At 51.6% G+C, this 25,948-nt stretch overlaps 7 protein-coding genes across 7 annotated transcripts; 2 read left to right on the top strand and 5 right to left on the bottom strand.

The window, feature by feature from the left end:
* Positions 1-104: 104 nt before the first annotated feature.
* On the bottom strand, positions 105-1,265 carry ABOM_002905 (Gfo/Idh/MocA family protein; the record flags this gene model as incomplete). The annotated part of the gene is made up of 2 exons (XM_022530035.1): positions 105-1,174; positions 1,229-1,265. 2 exons carry the CDS (start codon positions 1,263-1,265, stop codon positions 105-107), a joined length of 1,107 nt encoding a protein of 368 aa, XP_022391763.1.
* A 690-nt stretch (positions 1,266-1,955) lies between these two features.
* On the bottom strand, positions 1,956-2,469 carry ABOM_002904 (cytochrome b5-like heme/steroid binding domain-containing protein; the record flags this gene model as incomplete). Its single annotated transcript, XM_022530034.1, has 3 exons — positions 1,956-2,120; positions 2,188-2,302; positions 2,357-2,469. The coding sequence occupies 3 exons, from the start codon at positions 2,467-2,469 to the stop codon at positions 1,956-1,958; spliced, it is 393 nt and encodes a 130-aa protein (XP_022391762.1).
* Positions 2,470-3,083: 614 nt separating this feature from the next.
* On the bottom strand, positions 3,084-4,598 carry ABOM_002903 (cytochrome P450; the record flags this gene model as incomplete). Its single annotated transcript, XM_022530033.1, has 3 exons — positions 3,084-3,502; positions 3,563-4,115; positions 4,173-4,598. 3 exons carry the CDS (start codon positions 4,596-4,598, stop codon positions 3,084-3,086), a joined length of 1,398 nt encoding a protein of 465 aa, XP_022391761.1.
* Positions 4,599-5,215: 617 nt separating this feature from the next.
* Positions 5,216-7,200, top strand: ABOM_002902 (cytochrome P450; the record flags this gene model as incomplete). The annotated part of the gene is made up of 9 exons (XM_022530032.1): positions 5,216-5,359; positions 5,438-5,523; positions 5,595-5,725; positions 5,775-5,820; positions 5,875-6,139; positions 6,197-6,379; positions 6,434-6,505; positions 6,559-6,790; positions 6,851-7,200. The coding sequence occupies 9 exons, from the start codon at positions 5,216-5,218 to the stop codon at positions 7,198-7,200; spliced, it is 1,509 nt and encodes a 502-aa protein (XP_022391785.1).
* Positions 7,201-7,670: 470 nt separating this feature from the next.
* ABOM_002901 (uncharacterized protein) lies at positions 7,671-10,165 on the bottom strand (the record flags this gene model as incomplete). The annotated part of the gene is made up of 2 exons (XM_022530031.1): positions 7,671-9,482; positions 9,548-10,165. The coding sequence occupies 2 exons, from the start codon at positions 10,163-10,165 to the stop codon at positions 7,671-7,673; spliced, it is 2,430 nt and encodes an 809-aa protein (XP_022391758.1).
* Positions 10,166-11,095: 930 nt separating this feature from the next.
* On the bottom strand, positions 11,096-12,286 carry ABOM_002900 (zinc-binding alcohol dehydrogenase family protein; the record flags this gene model as incomplete). The annotated part of the gene is made up of 1 exon (XM_022530030.1): positions 11,096-12,286. The coding sequence occupies one exon, from the start codon at positions 12,284-12,286 to the stop codon at positions 11,096-11,098; it is 1,191 nt and encodes a 396-aa protein (XP_022391757.1).
* Positions 12,287-12,968: 682 nt separating this feature from the next.
* Positions 12,969-25,082, top strand: ABOM_002899 (uncharacterized protein; the record flags this gene model as incomplete). The annotated part of the gene is made up of 2 exons (XM_022530029.1): positions 12,969-22,261; positions 22,340-25,082. The coding sequence occupies 2 exons, from the start codon at positions 12,969-12,971 to the stop codon at positions 25,080-25,082; spliced, it is 12,036 nt and encodes a 4,011-aa protein (XP_022391858.1).
* Between the last annotated feature and the right edge of the window lie 866 nt (positions 25,083-25,948).

The raw sequence follows: 25,948 nt of genomic DNA, 5'->3' as shown, positions 1-25,948 counted from the left end.
TCAGAACTGGAGCCAGGTTTGTTCTTATCTGTATTTTTAATAACACACTGTATTTAGCTTTGCAAATACAATTCATAACTGTCAGTTTCCAAAGGCATTCAGACTTAGAGAGAGACAATTGAACTAGTCCAGCGAATTTCGCCATTAGATATCGACAGGATATTTCGTTCCACCCTGGCGACGAATCTCATCCATGATTTCCATAACACGGAGAGTCTCGACCAGGGCATGAGCTCATTCTGTTTCCTGCCTGCTAGCACATCCAAAGCCGTATTATCCGCCTCATAGATATACCCCCGCCCAATCCGCGGAAAATCATACTTCTTGCCTACTTTCTCCACCGCACCCTTCTGATACACCGTAAACGAAAGAGGCATAGAAGCCGCCGGGCCCTCAACATCAATATACCCCTTCGTCCCCTGAATGCGCGCAATATGAGTCGGGTCTCCGGGCATCATCGTCGTCGAGCTAACGATACCCTGTCTCCCCGAAGAGAGATACCTCAACAGCACAGCAGTCGTAACCTCCACCCCATGGAGATGCGTCTGGGTCGCCAACACCTGCGGAAGCTCCGACTTCCCGGGCGACCCCGGATCGAGGGTAAGCAATGCCCACGTGAGGGAATAAACCCCCAGATCAAGGAGCGAGCCCGCACCCAGCGCCGGATCCCTGTACCGCGACGTCGGGGGCAGACTGGGAATATCGACGTCGAGGGCGAAGTCGGCCACCGTCCGGAAGACGTCTCCGATCACCTTCTCCTCGTAGAGGAGTCTGCGCAGCTCGTGCACAAGCGGGCGGTGGCGCAGCCACATCGCTTCGTGCACGTATACATTCTTTTCTGCGGCTGCCGCCAATACTTCCCTCGCTTCTGCGGCGTTCAGCGTGAAGGCCTTCTCGCAGAGAATGGGCTTGCCGGCGCGGATGGCGTCCAGGCAGTTCTGTTTGTGGAATGAGTGCGGCGTCCCGATGTAGACGACGTCGACGTTCGGGTCGTTGTACACTTCTTCGTAGGACGCGTAGATGGTTGGTGTGCTTTGGGGGCAGTACTTCGCGGCGAACTTTTGGCCTTTTTCTAGTGCTGAGGACCCGATGGCTTGCACGATATGCTTGACTTTGGGGTTTTCTTGCGCTAGCACTAGGTCTTCGACGAACCAGGATGAGATGAGTCCTGTGGCTGGAGGGATTGTTAGCTTGGTGTTTGTGTGAGGTAGAATGTGGGAATGCTTACTGATAATTCCCCAACGGATGGAAGGTAGTTGTGACATGGTGGGGAATTGGGAATATAAACTGCGGTTTGGACTAATGGGCGAGTATTGTGTCTCTTAACGGGAGCTTTGGTTTTATAACCTGATGCCGGAAATTGATTTCCTTTGGCGTTATTCTTCACTTGTCGAACTAGAAATACCACCAATTATATGAGGTGTATTGAGTCACGCGTCTAAACCGACAAGTCTAACCAGAGATGGGAAATTCAAACCCCGTCATATTGAATCGATATCAAGTAGCGTTGGTATATGAACGTAGCAAGTATAAACATTAGTCTTTGAATTACTACCATTTTGTCTTCGTGTACTGTACGGCATCATTGTCGACTACTAGCGTATCGTCCAAATTAACAAGCTAGCTTTGGATTCATCGGTACCTCATGTCTACAATACAGGTAGCTACCTGGCTGGCGATGCCTGTTTCTTTGCATGATCAGCTATTCATTTTACGGACTGATGGTTAAGATACTGAGCTCTCAACAGGTGACCGAGTACGTTCTGCACGCAAGGAGCCCGGACGAGCAGAAAAGCATTAAACGTCTGGAAACCAGACAGTGCCAGGAGACCGAGAGGTCAAGAACTCGATATATGCGTCTAATATACTTACATCGAGACCCGATAGACTTCGACTGACATCAAATAGTACTCCTAATTCCAGAAAGTATAAGACCATCAAAACCTTCCAACCATTCAGGCGCCAACTTGCGTAGTAAAGTTTAAATACAATCCAACAGCAACCAAACTGCCGACGAGTCCCCCAAGATACACTGCGCCACTGGGAATCCCGGAAGTGGGTGAGGTCTGAGTGACGCCTGGTGCAGAAGATAGCGTCGTTGTCGTTGCCGAATCACCAGCCTGGAAGATGTCAACTCGCCTTCCATTTCGACATCACCAGCAAGGCTAGACTTGCCTGTCCTTTCACCGTCCCTATCTGCAGGGTGCTCAGCACCTCCCCTGCTTCGTCACTATGTCCTACATCGTCGTATGCGGAGCTAGCGTCTTGTCCGGCTAGGTCGAGTACGACATCTTCACCGCCACTGGGAGCATGTCAGAATGACTGGGGGTGGACTGCTGAGCTATAAAATACGTACGGATGCTCGTCTAGGAACTTTGTAACATCGTAGACTTTGTTGTGGATAATAAGCCATAGATCGTCTTTCGTCTTGTGCTGGGAGATCTCCTTGAGGGTTAAGGTATGCGCCATGGTATGATATGAACTGCCGTCGGGGTTCCTGAAGAGATAGATAGATAGTGCATTACAAGGGCAGCTATTTGTTTGGCTGTGAAGGTACAAGAATGTTGGGGGATATATGACGGCGCTTCTGATTTGTGGAGTTAAGAGAGGCTTCGCCCATGGGGTTGGCTTACATGAGACTGTGGCTTCTCCGTCGGTGTTATCGGGGAGTAGAGGGATCCATCTTCCTCTTTCTTACTTTCTTGAGTATTATTACTGAGCTTTTGGGCCGTTGGGATGTGGACAGAGCGTCGGGATTGGCGTCGCTGGCTACGCTTTTGAAATCTTGGACTGAAAGGAATCTCCAAGTAGTTGCACATGCGCATGTCTAGCAGAGCTAGGGTAAGGCTTACGAGTCTAGGAAATCAAAGTGCAACATATGTCTTGCATAATAGCTATAGAGGTCCAAAGGTGAGCCTTCTTTGAAGAGCGCGAGTGAATGCAGAAAGCCCCATCACATAAGCTACAGAAATGCCAGAAGAATAGAGATATAAATGCATTCCTAGCCTGGTTGAACAGCCTAGTTAAGCGCAGTAATATTTTGTTTTAGCCAAATATAACTCCAACAAGACATATAATATCCTCTAGACAGGTGTAACAGCAATCTTGACGCCATTGGTGTTGACCGGACCTGCGCGCATGACAGGAACGTAGCCGTTGGAGTCCCGATTCTCAATTGCCTTGAAGCGTCGACAGAACCGCGCAACGACGTAGCTTGCCTCTGTAGTAACCAGAAGTTGGGCGGGACAACGTCTAGGGCCACCACCAAAGGGCACGAAGTTCCAATACGGACGAAGCCCGAACCATCGTTCCGGTTTGAACTCATCAGCATCCTCTCCCCACACATCCTTGTCCCGATGCATGACGTTCTTGTTGACTTGAACTACGTCGCCCTTCCTGACATAAATGGGCGACTTCCCATCCCTCCCGCCACCGAGGGGAAGCGTGCTGTCTTTGATGCAGTAGCGCACTTGCATGATGCCATTGGGGTAGAGTCGGTGCGCTAGAGGGCCATGAGCCTTTTAATCCCGGGATAGGGAAATGAACTAGACTAGCTACTCACTTTCATTCAGCACTGCGTCGAGGTATTTCATGGACCGAAGACACTCGTATGTCAGAGCTGCGTCCTCGCCGACGGAAAGCACTTCCTCCCGGACCTTGGCGTAGACGTCGGGATAGCGTGCAAGATTCCAGAAGACGTTGCTGATGAAGATGGAGGTCGTGTCATTGTTCGGCACAAATAGGAGTAACATTTCTGATCGTAATCGCTCCCTGTCCTCCGGGACGTTGCCGACCATGGACCAAAGCAAATCTGTCCTTTCGGGCTTCAACCTGACGCCGAACGACGATGCATCTTGGCTCACTGCGTTCCCTTTTGCCTTCTCGGTCCTTTCCTTGTATGCTCTATCGACTTGCCGGTCGATGAACCCGTGGACAACGTCTATGGCGTCAAACCAGACCTTCCACCGGAACATCCAGAGCCACTTGCTCATCTGCAGGCGCAGACGCAGTCCGCGTAGAATATCGGTCATGGCCCATGCGATCTCGGCTCGTTCAGGATACAAGAGACAGCTCATGGACTCGCCGAAGAGGAAATGGCTCGATGTATCAAGAAACTATGTGATTCCAACAATTAGCGCCAGATAAGAGCCATGGGAGCCAGCGAAACGAACCCAGCGTTGCATCAACGTCTGCATGTCAAAGGTGGAGCCGTCAAGGGGGATCAAGCTCAGGAGGTTATCGGTATGCTCCTTCAGACGGTCCGTGTTGGAAAAGGCTTCGCGGAGGAAATAAGGCTTGATCAGGAACCTGCTGAAGGCCCAATCATGGCCGTCGGTGGTGTTGACACCTTTGTCCGCGAAAGGCATGCTGGCCCCCGTCTTGCGACGTAAGGGCTCGACGCCAAAGTCCTTCCACACGGTGGCCGACAGAGCCTTCATGTTCTCGGGCTCGATGGTGTGGATGACATGCCGGCCGAGGAAGTCGATCGTGAACGTCTTGGCTTTGCCCGGCCCTGTCTCGTGCAGCATCCGAAGCCACAGCAGGAAGGTGTGGTTCTTCAGCGCTTTGGCCATCGAGAATGCGATGTCAAATCCCATGATAGGGATGCGCTGCGGGTAGCGCGGAATTCGCCCATATCCTTTTCGCCATTCGGTCCATGATCTTGTGATATTCGATGTCACCGACTTGGTGATGATGCATAGGACTACAAGATAGAATAAGTGAGACCATTTTGGTATCACATCTAGAGCCACATTTGAAAGATCACAGTCCCAGTCTGTCAGACTCAATCTGGGTGACGGAGTTGGATTAGTTAGATTCATTGCCGTAGATGGTCACCGATCGCCGTAGATTCGCAGCTTGGGTCGTGCATGAATATGAAACTACTACTTTTATGAGATATCCATATGGCCCCAAAGAATATTACATGATTAAGCTTGTTAATTATTAGGTCAGCGTTGATTCTGGGGAGTTAATGCGTAGTCGGGGAGAAAGCGTTATCTCCGTTAGGGTTCGGAGAAGGCTTCAGTGTCGCCTTAGCCCTAGCATCGAGCCACGCCGCCGAGAACAGAACAAGGGCAGAAGAGGCTCTCCTGCTTGCACTTTTTCCTTCTATACGCTTCAGCCTCTTGTAATTTGCTTTGGAGCTTTGCTGGGCAATATACCGAGAACTGACTAAAGATTCACACAGGCACGCATCAGCTCACCCTTCGTTATGAATTCTATAGACCATGCTTTGGTCGAGTTCCTACGGCCCTTCAGCGGAATCGAGGGACTGTCTCGCACATCCCCTCTGGCAGTCCTATCCTATGGAATTGGTATCTTCATCGTAGTTATTCTCCTCTCCCGCAATGGAAACGTAAGTTGAACAAGTAGGATATGGAAGGACGACAATCTACCCACCATAGCCAAAGGTAATGCTAACGACCTTCTGTAGAGGCTAAAGTACCTGGATATGGACGGGGTACCAATGAAAGAGCTGAGTCTAGGCCGAACATCCAAAGCAGCCCTTCTATTCGAGCCGTACGTCTCCAGCTCGCTAAGCTGCGTCACCAGACACAACCTGGCTAACCACAGAGACAACCCCCCCGCAGACACGAGATATCCAAACAAGGAGAGAAACTAGCCCACGACGAGCCATATATCATCCGCGATGGAGCGCATCGCGAAGTGGTTCTGCACACGGCGGAGCACGTGCGGGAGTTCCTGCGCAACGATGCCAAAGGTATGGCCGATCTTTTCCGTGAGGGACATCTGGCTAACGCTTTCTATAGACCATTTCAAGCCGACTGGTATGAACTTCGGAGATTACTTCTATCGGTTCGTCTGCTTGCCGTGCTACGCATATCATGGGTGAAATCTAATATTGAAAAGTGTCCTCGGGCAATGTGTCGGCGCACTTAATGGAGAGCAGTGGCGGGACGTTCGGCGGTATTTCGATCCAGCGTATACGCATGCGGCTGGTCTTACTATGATTCCTTCGTTTCAGAAGGAGGTTGTTAGGTGGCTGAATACACTTAGGAATGACTCGCTCCGCGTCGGAGTGGGCAGGCTGGTTGTCAATGCGCCGACGTCTTGTAAGGTCTTGCCGTTGCGTGTTATTCCGCAGAGCTTTTATGGTGGGGCTTACGATGACGAAGTAAGACCTGGGTACTTCTTGTGCAAAGTTTATCTTGGAAGCTGATCACATAATCAGGCTTATACAAAGCTCGTTGGCATCGGTCAAAGTCAAAAACAGGCGCTGAAGTACGCCGTGACGGGCCGATGGCAGAGATATCGATGGTTCAATATGCTGCCGACCCCTTCTAGACGGCTGCTGGATCTGTATCATCGAGATTGGAAGGCTTTCAACCTTGAGATACTGGAGACTGCGCGGAAGGTACATGTGAGACGACACAATTATAGTCGTTCGTGTGGCTGACGAGGACAGCAGAATGGCCTAGCAATCCCAGCTGAGCATGTTTTCAAAGGCGTACAGCTAGGCCAGGACATAACAATGGACCAGGTATGACCAGAGCTTCGAGATAGGGGTTGAACAAGTCATTAACATACCCTTAGTACCTCCAAACCATCGATGAGATGATCTTCACCAACATCGACATCACCGGCAATGTGCTGGCATTCATGCTTGGCCAGTTAGCCCGACACCCAGATTTCCAACAAAGGCTCTACGAGGAGATCGTGGCCCAGAGATCTGGGGAAGACCTTGACCTAAAAGCCTACGTGGCACGTCAAGACTCACTCCTACACTACTTGTGCTTGGAGAGCATCCGGCTGCAGCCCGCAACATGTAAGCCTCCCCCCCCCTTCTACGAAGGGAGCAAGATCCGCTAAACGCAGGCATTTGCAGGGTTTTCGGTACCAGAATGCATAACCATTGACAAGGTAATCGGGCGCTACAAGATTCCGGCGCAGACCCCCGTCGTCATTGACGTGAGGCGTCTCAATACTAATGCCCTGACCTGGGGCCCGGACGGCGGCCAGTTCCGGCCTGAGCGCTTCGCGAGTCTCTCGCCGAACGACTATCGCTATGGTTTCATGCGCTTCGGCGTGGTGTCGGGCAAGTGCCTTGGCAAGCACATGGCTGACACCTTGATGAAGGTGGCGATGGTCACCATACTGGAACAGTACAGGATTGAAGAGGTGGAGAAAAATATCGGCGTGAAGGAGGGCGATTTGGCCTTTATTAGGCGCAAGTAACGGGGCGGCACAGTAGACACTTGGGGTGTCCTGTTTACATCTCGCGAATTGTGCCTCGCTATTTAAATTGTCTATGGAATGGAAACATACTATGTAAAATCGATAAAAGAAGCCTTCGAGTATTCAAACCATCGACGCCAATTGAGATGATATAGACACCCATTGCACAAACCGCAAGTATAGCCCATATCGGAACATATAATGCAATTCTTTTGTAACAACTCAAAATGGCGGCATGAGCCATATTTTGTAAAGTATGATGTTCACTACAGTCAATTTGTGAGGGAAAGGTTTCATAGATATGATCGAAAGCATGAAGAAAGCATAGAGAGCCCAAAGCCCATGGATACGCCACGAACAGGTAACGCCGGAAAGGCAAAGAGCTCACCTCGAGTTGGCACTACCCCTGCCTCAGAAAGGTTAGCTCTAGGGCATTACCATACTGGTAATGTAAGCGTGAGTCTTACCTTTCAGGAGGAGGCAGTTTCATTCTCCCAAGCTGGGAAGGACCAAGCATCGGAGCCGTCATCCAGTGACGGACTAGTGCCACTGGATCGCTCAAGTATTGTCGAGACGGCACCTCTTCGTCCAAGCCCATCACCATTTTCAGTATCGAGGGGAGTCAACTCAGGGAATGAGAGATGGCTACCCAGTGGAGCATTGACAATAGGGCCTGGATGTGGTCTTGTTTCCATGCGACGTAGCCTGGCCTCTAGGATACTGGAGCACGAGTCAAGGGTGCGCTTTGCCGCGTTAGCTACGACCTGCTCGGTTGGCGGCTTGTGCTGAAGAGATAGGCGACGTTTAGAGGTGCCGATCTTGGCCAGCACACAGGCGAGAAAGGCGTGTAATTTCACGCTGGTCTCACCCCGAAGGATACGGCGGCGCGTCAGAGAGGTAGCGTCCTCGATAGTCTGTATTAGCTCACGTCGCGATAGCGAGGACGCCGCGGGCGATGAGTCCTCGCGTAGCTGAAGGAGGAGCTCGGTACACACCGTCAAGGATGCGGCCAGGAAGACGTTCTTGAACAATCCGTCACCGTAAAGACGGAGGTTGGTGTAATCATTGAGCGAGGAAGACGTGATATTGCCGTCACGACGCCCTGTTGCTTCGTTGGTGCTACTGTTGGGCGAGGGTGACAGCAGAAGAAGGGAGCAGTCGAGGCAGACTGTCCGCGAGAAATGGTAGTTGACATCGCTGGATGCCTTGTGCCCAAACTGTGCATGCAAGATGAGTAGGAAGCGCCTTGCTAAGAGGTCCTGGAGCTGGACCTGGAAGGCCGATGGTGGAGTGGGAACGAAGGAGTCGATCAGCTCCGACGTCTCGCGGAGGGCCGCTGTGAGCTCGGCCCCCATGGACCGGGCAGCGTCGTACAGTAACTTAGTGCGAAATCGACTCAGTGTTTGGGCTATCTTGAGCCGGATGGGAAGTGACCTCAGCAAGGCGCATTGGATTGAGCTCTGTGTGAATGTGGTCATCGGTTGCGATGCCGGCAAGGATGTGCTCGATTCACTAATCTGGGAGTCGTCGAGGTTAGATGGAAGCTCACATGAATCGTAAGCCTCTGCTGAGATGACGGGGGGCATGCCCGAGTCAAGACTCGCCTGCACTGCTAGCTCTAGCATCGTCGCCCACAGCCTTCGTCGGATCTCAGCATCCAAGGGGCTGACGGGTAATTGGCTAGGCCCGAGGTGAAGGCCGATGGCCATACCACTTTGTATGAGTGAAGCCGTGGTGATTGAGGCGAGGTCTCCACCGACAGCATTGGTGTTGGTCAACAGGGCAATGACTAGCAGGCACTGATTTTGCACACCGCGAAGGTCGAGGTGCCTCTTCCGGAACGGAGCCGTCAGCCTTATATGGGCTGCATGTATCCACTGTGTCGACTGGTCATGCAATGTTGGGCCTCCGCCAGCACCTTCCGATGACAAGGGATCCTGGTAGAAACATGTACCGATTGCCAGAACAAGTAGGATTTGGAGGACCAACGATTCACTAGCCGCCTGCGGGTTGCTCCAATATTGCACGTAGTCTTCCTGAAAGCTGGGAATATGCAGAACCCGGAGCACCGACTCGAAGGTGCGTAGGTACAACTGTACCAGCCGGTCGGAGACTTCCCTCGAGGGCATGAGCTCTTGAGGTGGCCGCGAAAGCAACTGTGGAGTGGGACAGCTCCTTGCCTTCAAACTCTGCGCCAGCTGTTTACATTGTTGCAAGACGGAATAACCCTCACCATGGGAGATGACATTAATGATGTCGTTGAAAAGACCCTGTTGCTCGTACTTTTTACCCAGATTGTAAGTTAGCCATGATTCTAGCCAACCAACTTTCATCATTGGTTGGTTACCTTGCGGAAGAGGGTCATCCAATGACTTGGCCCGTATAACCTGGACTTCAGGAAGACTACTTTGGCCGGGTGTTGAGATGGGGAGCTTAGTGTCTGCACAGCATCCATTGCTGTCGATTCCGCCATGCTCGTGACCCCATCAAGCCCTACGTCCGTGAATGGTATGGGAGGAGTCTCCAGGTTTATGCTGAGTGGCGCCGTCAAAGGACCAAGATTGTTGGTATCGAACCAGCCTGTAGCCCCCGTATCGAGAGCTGTGGTACTGGTTGGAAGTAATGTGTTCATGTCAGCGGCATTGGTGAAAGTATCATGGTAATTGACCGTCGTGGGGTTGGGCAATTGCATCCTTGGTCCAAAGTTATGTATCGCCGGAACAGCTGTTGACGAGGATCGTCGGTGCTGGGGCTTAACGCTATTATCCTGGTCGCTGGAGAAGTCGGCGCTCGCGGAATATGAGTTGTACGAATTGTAGTAGGTGCAAGGGGAGTTAGATTGAATGCACTGGGCGCAGGGAGTATTTCGATCGCATGCGATCTTGCGTCGACGACACTCCGTGCATACAACAGCCTGCCTTCGGCGTTTACGAGACGGTCCACCCTGGCTTGTTTGAGCGCACATATTTTCGCTCTGGTCTCTCACTATTTGTGAGAGTTAGAGAAAGAGCAAGGTAGGTAGCGGTACACTGCAAAAACAAAAAAGAAAAACAAGGCCTAACGAGTGCCCCAAGCCGCGAATTGAGAGGACAATAGTCATTATATCATTTGTAGAACTTTGACTACTAGTTACACGACGAAATAAGAATCTCATCTCATTGACTCGAGTGACTTGCGTACGACTACTGGTTCGGCCATGATTTACCATTGCTGCCTCGTAATTGTGTTCTCACCCTGGCTGATAATAGCCTCGTGAACCACTTATCAATCAGTTCATGTAAGATCGAACGAATAAAAGCTTTGTGGAATAGCCGGGAACTAACTCCTGACGGATGAGCAACATTCCAAGTAATAGCAGGAATAAACGAGTGGCGGACGGTGAGAGACAGGCACAAGCAAATGGTCAGCGTCACCTGTCTATACATTAGCCGCAGCTATCGTACAGTATCATGCAGTAAGTAAGGGGAGAAGTATCAGTAAAACTAATTCGTTGATTGGCCCGAGGCCGGAGAGGCTGTAGAGGTCACAAACAGGAATATTTCAGTTCACCACAGAATGGTGTACTTTTGGAGAGAGTTTCCTGTCAGCTTACGGGCTGCAGCTCGCAAAACTTGACCTGTTTCCACGCGCAGGTCTCGAATAGGCAATTGCGTGAGGAATCCCTACTGAGAGACAAGTAGCTAGTTTCACATTTTATGGAGAGCGTAACGGATATACATTGATATACGCGTGTATTATAGCAGATGTGGCTGGTCCAAGAGACCTTTTCATTGGAGGACGTTGGAGCTGGTGTGGAATCCAAGAGAGGGGAAGCTGTTGTTTATCACGGCGAATGAATGGGAGAGATGAGGGGAAGGACAACGATGATATGCGTAAATTGATACCACCGAACGAGCTACCGTTTCAATTCGTAAACTAGCTTAACCCCGCTAACATCCCCCTTGCGCATCCTGTCTAGACCTTTGATCACACCATCTAAGTCATCCAAGCCTTGGTCAAGAGGATGTGGGCGAATCTCCCCGGGAGTGTCGACCAGTACCTGTGTGCTTCGATACCAGATCTCAGCGAAGGCTCGGTCCTTGGGCCGAGCAGGCCTCCCAAATGGTCTTGGCGACTGGACCTCTTTGCCGAACATGGTGTAAATAAGAACGTATTCAGGTTTGATATCACGGCGTGTATGCCCACGTAGCGGTACAGGATCCAGGCCCATGTATTTACCACCTGCACGCCCCATGGCTGTGTAGCAGATTCGCATGGAGCCGAGATCGGTGATACAGTCAAAGGTGTAAGCAAGGTTGTCAGACGTATATCGTCTTATGTCATCCCCGCAGGTGGGGGAATGGTAATCGAACGCTTCCTCGGCGCCCAGCTCCTTGACCATAGCGAAGTTATGAGGAGAGCAGGTACACACCGGTACAAGTCCGGACTTGCGAATCATCTGCAAGGCTATCGCTCCGCAGGCAGTGCTCCCGCCGTACACAAGCACGTATTGGCTGCTTTCAGGCTCTCGGGGCGTCTTAAGGGCGGATCGTAAGGGTTCCGTGAGATTCCCCACATCTCTTGCGGCATCCTTTTCCATTGCGTCTGCGTCCCGGCGCGCTATCGTGCGGCCCGACACTGGATGCGTCGGGTAGGGCAGCCGAAGGTTCCATTGAGAATATACCGCCATCCCCACCGTGGGAAGCGCAACGCCAAGGCTGGCACACTGCGGATACGAGAGATGAGACGGGACCAAATAGAGCAGATCCCCGGCAACAGCCACGAAGTTAGCGAAAGCCCCGTTGTCTGGCCGATTAGGATGGTTTCCCCAAACGCAGCCGAATACGGCCACCCCCGCCTTCAACTGCTTATTCTTGACTAACGGGCCCACTTGGACTACATCCCCGGCAAACTCGCACCCTGCCGTTGCCCCGATGTTGGGGGCCATATCGATGACCTTGGCATCCACCGGATTGATCGCCACACATCTTACTCGAACCAAGACCTCGTCGTCCTCGAAACCAGGTAGCGGGCATGCCTCATCCAGCTCAAGCATGCCCGGGCCTCTCACTTTGAGGGCTCGCTGAGTGCTCGGCAACGGGTCCATTTGATGAGGAGTAAAACCCTGATTTCACGAATCACCCGTTCAGGCGTTATCGGGTCAAGTGTCGCTGTGGTACTGGGGTGGAAAACAATTTAGTTGATGTCATTTGAGGATATTTCAGTGATTTGTATGAACCCGATGGATGGGACAAACTTGGGTTTGTAATGCGCTCCTTCGTGTAAGCCATAATGGACCCATAGAAGCAACATCCTCTAATCAGAATGCTCAATCTAATGGTATACCATCCCCATCGTTCACAAAAAGAATTTGGTTCAGCATAAGCGGAGCTCCTCCATCCCTCGGGGAGTTAAAGGCTACGATCCTTGCAGCAGGGCTTATTAGAGGCCTTCTTCATTCGGGGAGTTATCCCATTCAGCCTCATACGGACGTAACCAAGCCCCGAAAGGATGTCTAACCTGGACTTAACGCGATCACTTGCTGGTTCTAGAATGGCTCAAGGATGCAAACTCCGTTGCCATAGCCTAGATTGCGCACGGAGTAACGCTTTACGAGGGTCGCTATAGACGTAAGTCAAGGCCACGACTAGAGATAATAATCGGGTTGGAAATGTACTTCTCTTGAGAGGACCAGGCTAAGCTGGGATATTTATATCGTGTATATCCAATATATCCCGCCATGAGCCTGTAAACCCGAATTTTGTTGTTAGTCTACTATATGAACAAAGATGTCTAAACCAGTGGGTATCATCGGCTCCGCATGCCGCTTCCCTGGAGGAGCCGACTCACCATCCAAGTTGTGGGAATTGCTGAAGGAGCCCAGGGATATTGTCAGCGAGTTTACTCCCGACAGACTGAACCTGTGGAGCTTCTACCATCAGAATGGGGAGCATCACGGTAGTACGGACGTCCAGAACAAGAGCTATCTTCTTTCCCAAGACATCCGTCTGTTCGACGCATCCTTTTTCCGCATAAGCCCTGCAGAAGCAGAAGCCATGGACCCACAACAGCGCATACTTTTGGAAACTGTGTATGAAGCCTTGGAGTCTGCTGGCTGCCCCCTTGAGCAACTTCGAGGATCTCTGACGTCAGTTTATGCTGGGCTGATGAACGGTGACTATGCTGATATTCAAGCGCGTGACCTCGAGACGATACACACCCATCACGGAACTGGCACGCATCGAAGCATCTTGTCAAACCGCATATCATATTTCTTGGACATTAAAGGTGCCTCCATGACTATAGACACAGCCTGTTCAAGCTCTCTGGTGGCCTTGCACCAAGCAGTACAAAGCCTACGTTTAGGCCAGAGTGACATGGCAATTGTTGCGGGAGCCAACCTCTTGCTGGATCCAACCATGTACGTCGCTGAATCAAAGCTACACATGCTGTCACCAGACTCCCGCTCTCGCATGTGGGATGCATCGGCCAATGGTTATGCCCGTGGAGAAGGATTTGCAGCTGTCGTATTGAAGCCCCTAGAGACAGCCATGCGCGATGGGAATCAGGTCGAGTGCGTCGTTAGAGGCATAGCTGTGAACTCGGACGGCCGAACCCCAGGCATCACAGTACCAAGCGCTTCGGCACAGACGGAGTTGATCAGAGAGGCATATAAGGACGCTGGCCTGGACCCTCTGGTTGACCGCTGTCAATTCTTCGAGGCACACGGCACCGGTACTCGAGCCGGAGACCCAGTTGAAGCAAGGGCCATACGGGATGCCTTCTTCCCAGAAGGCAGCGAGGATCAAACTGCCCCAGGCAAGCTACTGGTGGGCTCTATCAAGACAGTAATCGGGCATCTTGAGGGCTGTGCCGGTCTGGCTGGTGTGTTGAAGGCATCTCTTGCCATGCAGAACAAGACAATCCCACCTAATATGCACTTCTCCAAGTTAAACCCCGCTATTGTACCATTATATGATCGTCTAGAGGTTCCTACTAGACCCTCCGCATGGCCCACAGTCCCAGTGGGATCCCCCCTCCGCGCCAGCGTCAACAGCTTCGGGTTTGGAGGCACTAATGCTCACGTCATCCTCGAGACAATTGAGGCACCCACGAGGAAGCAACAGGACATGGAGCAGTGTGAGAATGAGCGGTTTGTAGGACCGCTACTCCTGTCAGCGAATTCTTGGGACTCTCTCGTGCGTTCAGTCGAAGTTCACGCTGGCTACATTCGTAATAACAATCAAATTAACCTCGACGATCTGGCATGGACTCTGCAGTCTCGACGCACACATTTTGGGAACAACCGTGCTTTCTTCTCGGGGGCTACACGACAGAAGCTTTTATCGTATATGGATACCTTTGTCGCTGACAACTCGAGTTCCACCACCGCATCTTCGTCCTTTAGTGGTGACGGCCCTTCTCATGCACTCCTTGGGGACGACGGCCCTGCAATCCTGGGTATATTTACTGGCCAGGGTGCCCAGTGGCCATCAATGGGTCGCAATCTGATTCTTCATAACCCCCTGTTCCGGGAATCAATCACCCGCTGTGAGGCGTCACTGGCGGCGCTGGGAGCGGATGCACCATCGTGGTCTCTGACCCAGGAGCTTCTCTCTGAGGGAAACAACTCCCGTGTCAGCGAAGCAGCTATATCGCAGCCTCTCTGCACGGCGGTCCAAATTGGTCTTGTCGACATTCTGCGTGCCAGTGGCATCGTGTTCCGTGGCGTTATAGGCCATTCGTCGGGCGAGATTGCGGCTGTGTATGCAGCCGGCATCGTATCAGCCCATGACGCCATCCGAATCGCGTATTACCGTGGCTTCCACGCGAAACTAGCTAAAGGATCGGGGGGTCACCGTGGTGCCATGTTAGCTGCAGGGATGTCGCACGAGAGTGCTAACGAGCTATGTGGAAGGCCAGACTATACAGGTCGTGTTAGTGTTGCTGCTGCGAATGCCCCCACCAGTGTTACTTTGTCCGGTGATGTGGGTGCTATCGATGAGCTCAAAGCGCATCTTGATAGTGAAAGGATATTTGCTAGGAAGCTGAATGTCGACACAGCATACCACTCGCACCACATGGAGCCTTGTTCAGCTGCTTATCTCGCATCACTAAAAGCATGCGATATCCAGATACAACAGCCTAACGAGAACTGTGTGTGGGTGTCGAGCGTGCGGGGAGATGCAGACCTCGTCCTAGATAATGAGGATGAAAGCGGTCTAGGCATTCTGAAGGATCAATATTGGGTTGAGAATCTTCTCAGTCCAGTTCTGTTTGCACCAGCGGTGGAGTCCTCCCTCTGGAGGGCTGGTCCTTTCGACATTGTGACGGAGGTCGGGCCTCACCCTGCACTTAAAGGTCCCAGCACGCAGATATTCAAGGCCTCATTGGGCCGTTCGATCCCATATTTCAGCATCATGCGCCGTGGAGACGACGAGGTTGAGGCTTTCTCGGGAGGCCTGGGCTATCTCTGGGAGCACTTTGGGCCTGCCGCCGCAATTGACTTCGATGGCTATCGTCGGGCCTTTGATCAAAAAGACAATGCGAAATACCCACAGCTGGTTAAGGGATTGCCCCCATACTGTTGGGATCACAGCAAGGTACATTGGAAGGAGTCGCGTATTTCACACAACTTCCGGCTCCGCGACCGACACGTTCATGAACTGCTAGGCCGCAGAGCAACCGATGACACGCCCGAGCTCCTACGATGGCGCAACATTCTTCGACCATCTGAAATCCCTTGGGTTAGGAACCATGTTTTTCAAGGGCAGATTGTCCTTCCTGGCGCTGCCTATATCGCCGCCATCACCGAGGCGGTCCAAGGACTCGCAGACGGTAAACCCATTAAGCTGGTCGAGCTGGTGGATTTCAAGATACCCAAGGCGGTTGTTCTGCACGAGAACAAATCAACAGAGCTCATAACAACTGTTCGTCTTGTCCAAAAGAGCAACACATTCATATCTGCCGACTTCGTGTTCTCGGCAGCCTCGGCAGATGATGCAGCCAGCATACTCGAGCGGACATGCAGCGGGACTGTTCAGGTTCATATTGAAGAAGCTTGTTCCAGCCAGTCACCACTGCCATTGCCTAGTCCACCGCCGCCAAACCTAAACGATGTGAACATCGAGGCGTTCTATACAAGACTTAGGGAGCTGGGTATTGACTACCAGGGTTCATTCCGAGCTACCAAGCTCGCCCAACGGACTATGGGCTATGCTTCTACCCAAGCATCCTGGGAAGCGGCAGAGCTTGGTAATACATACACACTGCACCCTGCAATATTAGATGTTGCATTCCATGCTGTCTTCGCGGCGTTTGCATCCCCGTTGACCGGCCAGATGTGGGCCATGTACCTTCCAGTGGGCATCCGACGAGCAACCATTCATCTGGACAGCTTACCACTCCGCGGGGATGCTGAAGTCCATGCCACCATCTCCGCCCAAGTAACATTTTCGTCGGCAACGAAGCTTGATGGGGATATACAGATCATGTTTGGCTCTTCCGTAGGCGTGCAGATTGAGGGTGTGCAGCTACAAGCGACTGGGGACCCCATGGCTAGTAGGGACAGAGTGCTGTTCTCCAATACCCGCTGGGACAGTGATATTTCCACAGGGATTGACAAGGTCGTGCTGGAACAGTCACCCGATCGTGCAGCAGATGAGGAGCTAGTAGAGGCCATGGGCCGTACGGCCCTCTACTACTACCGCGCACTCCTAAGTGAGATCTCACCCCAGGAGATTCAGAGCTTGTCCTGGCATCAGCAGATGTACTGGCAATCAGCGCAACACTGGGTCAATGAAGCTGGCTCTGGGCGACATCCGACGATTAAAAGCGAGTGGCTAGAAGACTCGCGCGATGCTGTGTGGAGTCAAGCAGAGAACTGTCAAGAGACCATCGACATTTGCCTCATGCGTGCCCTAGGCGAAAATCTGCCATCGATCGCGCGCGGTCAGACACAGCCCCTGGAGGTGATGATGGAGAACGACATGCTAAGCCGTTTCTACACCGAGGCATATGGACTAGATGGCATGAATGATCACATTGCGCGCGCAGTCAGCCAGGTCACCCATCGCTATCCGCAAGCCAACATACTCGAAATCGGTGCGGGTGTCGGGGGAACTACCCGGAAAGTGCTACGCGCAGTGCAGAACTCTTTCAAGCATTATACCTTTACCGACATTTCCTCGGGATTTTTCGAAAAGGGAGCTGAAAAATTCTCAAATTACCGCCACAAAATGACTTTCAAAGTTTGTGACATTGAGAAGGATCCTGTTGACCAGGGTTTCGATGAGGGCGCTTACGATGTGATCGTTGCTGCCAACGTTCTGCACGCCACACGTTGTCTCGCCGACACCATGCGCAATGTCCGGCGTCTCTTGAAGCCAGGTGGGTTTCTAGTCTTGATGGAAATCACAGGCGACCTCTTGCGTCTCGGCTTTATCATGGGCACACTACCGGGATGGTGGCTTGGCCCACAAGTGGGAGACGAGGGCCGCCAGTGGGCTCCTGGCATCTCCCCGGTACAATGGGATGACCTCCTGCTGCGGACCGGCTTCTCTGGCGTGGACCAATTTGTCCCTGACCATGAAGAGTCGCATAAGCACTATTTGTCAACGCTCGTGAGCCAGGCTGTTGATGCCCAATTTGACGTACTGCGCAGTCCTCTATCCGATCTAAAGCTGGTCCCAGCATTACCCCATAAGCTGCTCATATTGGGTGGGCAGACGCTTACTGTGGCTAGACTGGTCAGAGGTTTGAAGCGGATGCTTGCCGCTTGGGATGCCACAATCGAGACAGTCCCCAGTCTTGATCTACTCACCCTCGGCCCAGATGAGCGAGTGTCTATCATCAGTTTAATCGAGTTGGACCAGCCACTGTTTGCTAGCGATCTGACGGCAGTGAGGCTGGAAAGACTTCAGGCAATTTTGGATGTTTCGGAAACCGTTCTCTGGGCTACAACTGGATGCCGGGGCTCCAACCCAATATCGAACATGTTTGTTGGTATAGCTCGGGCCTTGCGTACCGAACGGAGCGATATCAACTTGCAGCTCCTGGATATTGCAAAGCCATCAGCCGCGAACACTGTAGTGCTGGCGGAAGGCTTTCTGCGGTTGGCTTTAATGAAACAGGAACACTATGTTGATAAAGACATGCTGTGGTCGACAGAGGCAGAGCTCGCTCTGGATAGAGAGACCTTGCTGATTCCTCGTCTCATCCCTGATAAAGCACGCAATGAGAGATACAATGCATCGCGACGTGCAATCAATAAGCATGTCACCCTGGCAAGCGCGGAAGTCGAAGTCAATATCAATGGTGATATGGTGTCCATTCTTGGGGTAGACTCTGGCATTTTTCGCCGCCAATGGATGTCTCATAGCATTGAGCAAATCGCGCTAAAGGTACATTTATCAATGGCTCTGACCCAATCAGATCCAATGTACTTCTTATGCTATGGTGTTATTGATCCTGAGTGCGGAAATGCCTTCGCTATATCGTCGGAAAACAAGTCTATCATTCTGTGCACTCCACAAGACAGCCTTCGGGTAGATTCTAAACCCATAGAAGGGAAAGAAGCGTTAGTGCTTGAAGCTATCGCTAGTCAGATCATCTGTCGAAGCCTCGCAGTTAGCATTCCTCAATGGGGCGGAGTGTTAGTATACGAGCCACCGTCTGAGAGCTTTGCCAAAGCGATTGAATGTAGCAGTCTGTGGAAAGGTCGCAAAGTTTACTATGCAACAAGCGGGGCACATGCAACGTTGCATTCAAACTGGATCTATATCAGCCCTCACGCGCTAAGTTCCTCAATTAGGAGGGCGTTGCCGCGTGACATAACGGTCTTGGTAGACTGCTCTAGGCCGGAATCCCGAGATATCCGGGGCCTTGTTCCCCGTGGGTGCGTCATCAGACACTTCAAGCCCTCTCTCCTCGAGATAGACAATAGGGAACTCCAAAGCGCATATGCAGATGCCCTTGTCGCTGTGAGCAAGGGAAAGCAAACCGAGTTGGTAATCCATCCACTTCGATCGCTTGCAGGAATCCCTTCATCTACTTTGGCATACCCTGCGTTGGTCGACTGGCGTCAGCAGCAGGATGAGCCATTGACAGTCCAGCTCAAGCCATTTATACCGACAGGAATCTTCTCTTCATGTAAGACGCATCTAATGGTGGGCTTGAATGGCGATCTGGGTCAATCCATCTGCGGCTATATGGTTCGGAACGGAGCTCGACACATCGCCATTTCCAGCCGACGTGGTGAGGTGGACCCGGCCTGGCTCGATATGATACGACAAGACTATCAAGCTGATATTCGTCTTTACAAGATGGATGTAACAAGCCGACGATCAATCCGACGGACCCTTGACCAGATCAAAACCGAGATGCCCCCAATTGGGGGAGTGGCCAATGGAGCAATGGTCCTTCACGACAAGATGTTTTTGAATATGGACGTTAACTCTTTGAATGATACATTGAAGCCAAAAGTAGAGGGGTCACGATATCTGGATGAAGAGTTCTCAACTCCCGAGCTCGAATATTTCATCCTATTTTCCTCTGTAGCTACCGTTGGAAATAACCGTGGTCAAGGCAACTATCATGCAGCCAACTTGTTCGGGGCCAGCCTCGTTTCCAACCGCAGGGCTAGGGGAATGGCAGGCTCGGTGATCCACGTGGGCGTTATAGCTGATGCAGGCTACATCACAAGACAAGACGAGAGGCTGGTAGAGCACCTCCGCAAGCAAGGCTTTATGCCAGCATCTGAGACAGACGCCCACTTCCTATTTGCAGAGGGAGTGCTTGCAAGCCCTGTCGACTCACAGATGGATGCCGATATTTGCATGGGGTTCGAGCCCTTCCTGGACAGTCCTGATGCACCGCTCAGGCCACCTTGGTACAGCGACTCGCGGCTCTCGCATTTCATCATGTACCCCGAAAAAGACCGAGTTGACTTGCGACAAGGGGCCAACAATGGGCTGCATATCAGACAGAAGCTGGATGAAGTACAGTCGGTGCAAGAAGCCCATTCTCTCTTGCAAGAGGCCTTTTCCGCAAAGCTTGAGTCCATGATGCAGTTAGATTCTGGGAGCGTAAACGTCCATGTTCCTCTTCTTGACCTGGGCTTTGACTCCCTTCTTGCTGTGGAGACACGCACCTGGTTCTTGAAGGAGATCCATCTTGACGTACCAGTACTGCGCTTTCTTGGCGGAGACACAATCAGTGAGATTTGTATGGACACAGCAACTCAGTATCTTGCGATACAAGCGGAACGCAGCCCGGAGAAGGCAAAGGTTGCAACAAATGCAACTAACACTGGCGCTATTAACGGTACCACTACAAGTAAAGACGACCGGTCCCAGACAACATCGCCAGTACCAACAAGCGAAAGCGGCGAGCCATCTTCAAGTCCACGGACATCAACCTCTCTGGACGTGCAGAATGTTCCAGACAGTCCGAGCACGCCTTTAAGTAGGGCCTGGACGCCAGCAAGTGTATTGGAAGTAGAAGAGAAGACTGGCTCGTCAAAGTTTGCTTCTGACAAATCAAAGGCGGAAGTATTTTCAGGTACTCCACCCCAGGAACGTGTGGTGAGGAATACCTCCAGAGTCGAATCCATGTCTTACGCTCAATCTAGGCTCTGGTTCCTGGGGCAATATATAGATGACCCAACCACTTGCAATATCGTTGTCTCGTACGCCATTAGGGGACCCCTAGATGTAGGGAGATTCCGCGAAGCACTCAACACGGTCATTGCCCACCATGCCAGTCTCCGAACTTGCTTCTATGCCGACGAAGAGACGGGTGAGCCTACGCAGGGTCTTTTGCGCAGCCCCTTCAATTCATCCCCGCTCAGGTATCTCCACGCATCGAGCTGTGAGGATGTGCAACTTGAGTTTGACGCTTTGCGATATCACACATGGGACCTGGCCTACGGAGACACATTTGCCTCCACGCTACTGTCCACTGAGACCGAAAATGAATTTGTCATTATTTTTGGATATCACCATATTGTCATCGACGGCGTGAGCTGGTACACAATTTTGCGAGATCTTGAGCGAGCCTACATCTTGCAACCATTAAGTCGGCAACTGAAGCAGTGTCTGGATGTGTCGGTCGAGCAGCGAAGGGCAGTAGAGTCTGGGGCCATGGATGATGAGATAGCTTTCTGGGGAACAGTGCACGCCACACTGCCTGACGTGTTGCCCCTGCTCCCCATTTCATCTGCTCGACGCCGGCAGCCCCTTCGCCAGTATGAAAGCCATACAATCAAAAGGGATATTGGAAGGGACCTTGTGACCAAGATCAAGGATGCAAGCAGGGCTTTGCGGGTAACGCCGTTCAATCTGTATCTCGCGACCGTACAGGTGCTTTTTGCCAAGATGATGGGAATCGAGGAGCTATGCATCGGGGTAACGGATGCCAGTCGCACTGATGACAACGTTGCAGAGACTGTTGGATTCTTCCTAAATATGCTTCCGCTACGCTTCAAGATTGACCGCCAGAGACCATTCACAGACCTAGTCCAACGAACGTCCAGACACGTCCTCGAGGGTCGGAGCAACGGCCGCGTCCCAATAGATGTGATCCTCGACCATCTTAATGTGCCGCGGGATGCGTCCTTCAGCCCATTATTTCAGGTCACATTCAATTATCGCGTAGGTGCCATGGCAGAGACGAGCTTAGGGAAAGACTGTCGTCTGTCCGTCGAGGCCATCCGTGACGCGGAGAGCCCGTTCGATCTCGGCTTTGGCATCTACGAGACGGCAGAGGGGTCGTGCGACGTACAGGTCATGGCACAGAGCTACCTGTATGACAGGGATGCAGCCGAACTTATAATGACGTCTTATGTTCAGCTACTGGATCTCCTATCCTTTGACACGTCGCAGAAGCTAGACCGGTACAGTCTTTTCGATGCAACCGCCATAGAGAAGGGAATCTATGTCGGCAAGGGACAGCGCAAGTCATACGATTGGCCTGATACACTTTCAAAAAGAGTGGATGGTATCATCAAGAGCCACGGGGATAGTGTCGCCATCATTGACTCCAATGGAGCTCTCACATATGCAGAGCTTGAAGACAAGATTCGGTTAGTAGAGTCAGCCATCCACAAGGAGAGGCCTACGCAAGGGTCACGTATAGCAGTCTTTTGCCAACCTTCAGCCAGCATCATCATCTCAATGTTAGCAATATTACGGCTCGGTCATGTATACGTGCCGCTCGACACAAACCTTCCTAAAGAACGCCATTCTGCAATCCTTGCTGACTGCAAGCCCTCTATGCTCCTGTGCCATCAAGATACTGTGGACTCGGCGTTGTCGCTGCGCAGGGACATCTCCATCGTCAATCTTTCCATCCTCTCGAATGGAGACCAGGCCACAGGCACCGGTGCTGGGGATGATCTTTCCGATCCAACTAACCCAGCCTTCCTCTTCTACACTAGCGGTTCGACCGGAAGACCCAAGGGTATTCAGCTGAACCAATTCGGGTTCCTGAACCACCTCGCCGTAAAGACGGACGAGCTCTCGCTGCACGGTGAAACGGTGTTGCAGCAGAGCTCTTTCGGCTTCGACATGTCCCTAACACAGACATTCTGTGCTCTCGCTAATGGCGGCTCACTACTAATCGTGCCGGCGGCCTCTCGCGGCGACCCCATAGCGCTCTCCAAGCTAATGCTCAAACAGTGCGTAACATTCACCATCGCCACCCCATCGGAATACGCCATGTTGCTGCGGTATGGATATGACTGGCTATGTAAATGCGCACACTGGACGCATGCATGCACGGGCGGCGAGGAGGTTTCGCAGCAGCTCGTACGGGCGTTCATCAATCTGGGGAATCCCAACATGCAGTTAACGAACTGCTACGGGCCGACTGAGACATCCCTTGCCGTGACATTTGACAAGATCTCGATAAATACCGCCAGCAGGTTCACAGAGCACGCGTCAGTTGGCAGGGTCCTACCCAACTACTCGGTCTACATCCTGGATGAGAACTCTTCGGAACCTGTACCACTAGGCTATCCGGGTGAGATCTGCGTAGGTGGCGCTGGCGTCGCACTAGGCTATCTGAACCTTCCCAATCTTTCTACTGCAAAGTTCGTGCTTGATCCCTTCGCGGATGCAGATGATGTGGCTCGAGGGTGGACGCGCATGTTCAAGACGGGCGACCGAGGAAGGTTACAAGCCGACGGAACCCTAGTCTTCATGGGACGGAAAGAAAACGATAACATGGTCAAGCTGCGTGGTTTACGGATCGACTTAGATGACGTAGCGAATACCATTGTCCAGACGGCCAGTGATATCGTTGCTGAGGCTATTGTTACGGTTCGTGGAGAGGACGAGGCACGGATGCTGGTTGCGCATGTTGTGCTACATTCAGAACATAACAAGACACTCGCTGCAGCTGAACTGCAGAGTCTTGGACATCGCTTGCCTCTTCCTGTATACATGCACCCCTCGCTTGTTGTCGCGGTAGAACGTTTGCCGCAGACGCCAAACGGAAAGGTCGATCGCAGAGCGATCGAGAGCATGGATCTTCCAAGATGGGAGCGGTCAGATCAAGGGAATAACCGGAAGCTTTCGTTAGAGGAAGGGGAGCTGAGTTTATTATGGGAGGAGGTGCTTGGTCAATCCTTGGCAGTATCCCGAGCCAGCCTAACGTCCGATTCCGATTTCTTTTTGGTTGGTGGGAGTTCTCTCTTGTTGATGCAGCTACAAGGGGCCATTAGGGAAACTCTGGGGCTAGCAGTCCCTATCACAGAGCTGTACCAAGACTGCACATTGGGCCGCATGGCGACACGCCTCCATTCCGAGAAACGGCAGCAAGGCCCAACCGATGAGGTTGATTGGGACATGGAAACCGAGGTCCAGACGTCGTTGTCAAGTAGCCAAACGAGCCACCCTAGTTCTATTCAAGATACCAACATCGAGGTTCTGCTGACAGGGGCACATACCTTCCTCGGTGCCGAGGTTCTGCAAGCATTGATCAAAGACAACAATGTGAAGCGGGTTCATTGCATTGCTCTTCCCAAAGCTTCTAGCAAAAGCTTCTCTCGATCGAGCAAAATCGCCTACTATCCCGGTAGTCTCCAGTCTGACTCCCTTGGTTTATCTTCCGATGGAATTTCCTTCCTGCAGTCGCGCATCGACCTCATTATCCACGCCGGAAGTGTTGGGCACTGCCTAAACAATTACTCTTCCCTGTGCCAGCCAAACCTTGGTTCGCTGCGCTTCCTTGTCGACTTGGCTCTCCCCCGCCACATACCCGTGCACTTCATCTCATCCAACCGCGTGACACTTCTCTCCGGCCAATACGCATTCCCGCCCATCTCAATGAGCCCATACCGACCCCCCAGTGACGGATCCGAGGGCTACACAGCCTCTAAGTGGGCCGGGGAACGACTCCTCGAGAAGGTTGCGCAAACAACAGGGCTCAGCGTGACAATTCATAGGCCATGCGCGGTGATTGGACACAACGCACCCAGCGAGGACGCCCTCAACGCACTATTGCGTTTTGCCGTTACACAGAACGCGGTTCCGCGCTTTCGGAATCTGACTGGCTTCCTCGACTTTGCACCCGTGGCCGAGGTGGCTGCCAATATTAGCCGGGTGGCGCTTAAGAAGGCTCACCCTGGTAACTCCAGGGGATGCATCCTTAATGCAGCGTCCATTGGGGATTATCCTGTTACCATCGTGCACCATTCCAGTGGTATTAGGACTCCTGTGTCTCATTTCCGTACTCGTATGGAGAAGCTATACGGACACGACTTTGGTGAGCTGGATATTGTGGAATGGATCGCTGAAGCTGTGAAGGGAGGCATGGATCCCCTGATTAGCACGTACTTGGAGGCCCTTGTCGAAAAGGATCAGATGATTGGATTCCCATATCTGGGTGAGCCGCTCACTTGATCTTCTGTAATGAGGATTTTGTATTTTGTTATCCCTTGCTGGGGATTGTTTCCATATTGTTTGTTTAATTGCTGCTGTCCAGTTTGAAGAGAAGTTTCATAGCAAAGAATGGCCTTCAGGATAAAAAGTATATAATGTGTTAGCGGTGTTTCGGAGTTAGTTGAGTATTAAATATTTCTCGATTCAGAGATAAGACAAGGAGAAATTCGTCTTGTGGTTGTAACCACTGAAGTTGTCTGTTTGTTCATTGTTTAACCGCTTCACTAAAAGCCCGATCTGCTATATCAAGCACTAAACTCAATCTAGTATCTCGTAGTACAATTTTGAAAGTGTACTAGCTGGACTAGGTTAGCCTAGTCTACCGCTTAATAAAGGATACCTAAATTGAAAATTTATCCCAACTCAGCAGACAGAACACTATCTAGTACTCAACCCCCCTTTCTTCTCTTTTCTTCTTTTTTTTACTTCTCCTATATTCTACCCTTTTTGTAATTCTGTCCTCTTGTGTATTAAGGATTTATTTTCTAGAAATGAAACCTGTTGAATACATACGAATTACGAAATTCCACTGTCAAGGTGCTATATATAGTTTGGTGCAATACCTCGCCAACGAACAAAGCATTCCTCATCTAGTCTTCTCCCTCTCTGCTTCGTCTCTATATCTTTATCTTTCTCCTTATGTTAGTCTCTCGCACGCCGTCCTTCGTATTTCTTTTCCTTCCTGCTTTCGCTCCTTCTCTTTTGTTTTCCGTTTTCGTTTTTTTATTTCTGTATCCCACTCTTCCCAAGCAAGTTTACAATCCGACTCCGTTCCGAAGCCAAGTGCCGCTGTGCGTCTGAAATAGCACCAGTAGTCAAATTCGAAC

The sequence above is a fragment of the Aspergillus bombycis genome, assembly GCF_001792695.1.
Source record: "Aspergillus bombycis strain NRRL26010 chromosome Unknown contig00018, whole genome shotgun sequence".
NCBI classification, from domain to species: Eukaryota; Fungi; Ascomycota; class Eurotiomycetes; order Eurotiales; family Aspergillaceae; genus Aspergillus; species Aspergillus bombycis.
The sequence above is the reverse complement of the archived record's forward strand: the minus strand, read 5'-3'. Positions and strand labels throughout refer to the sequence as shown.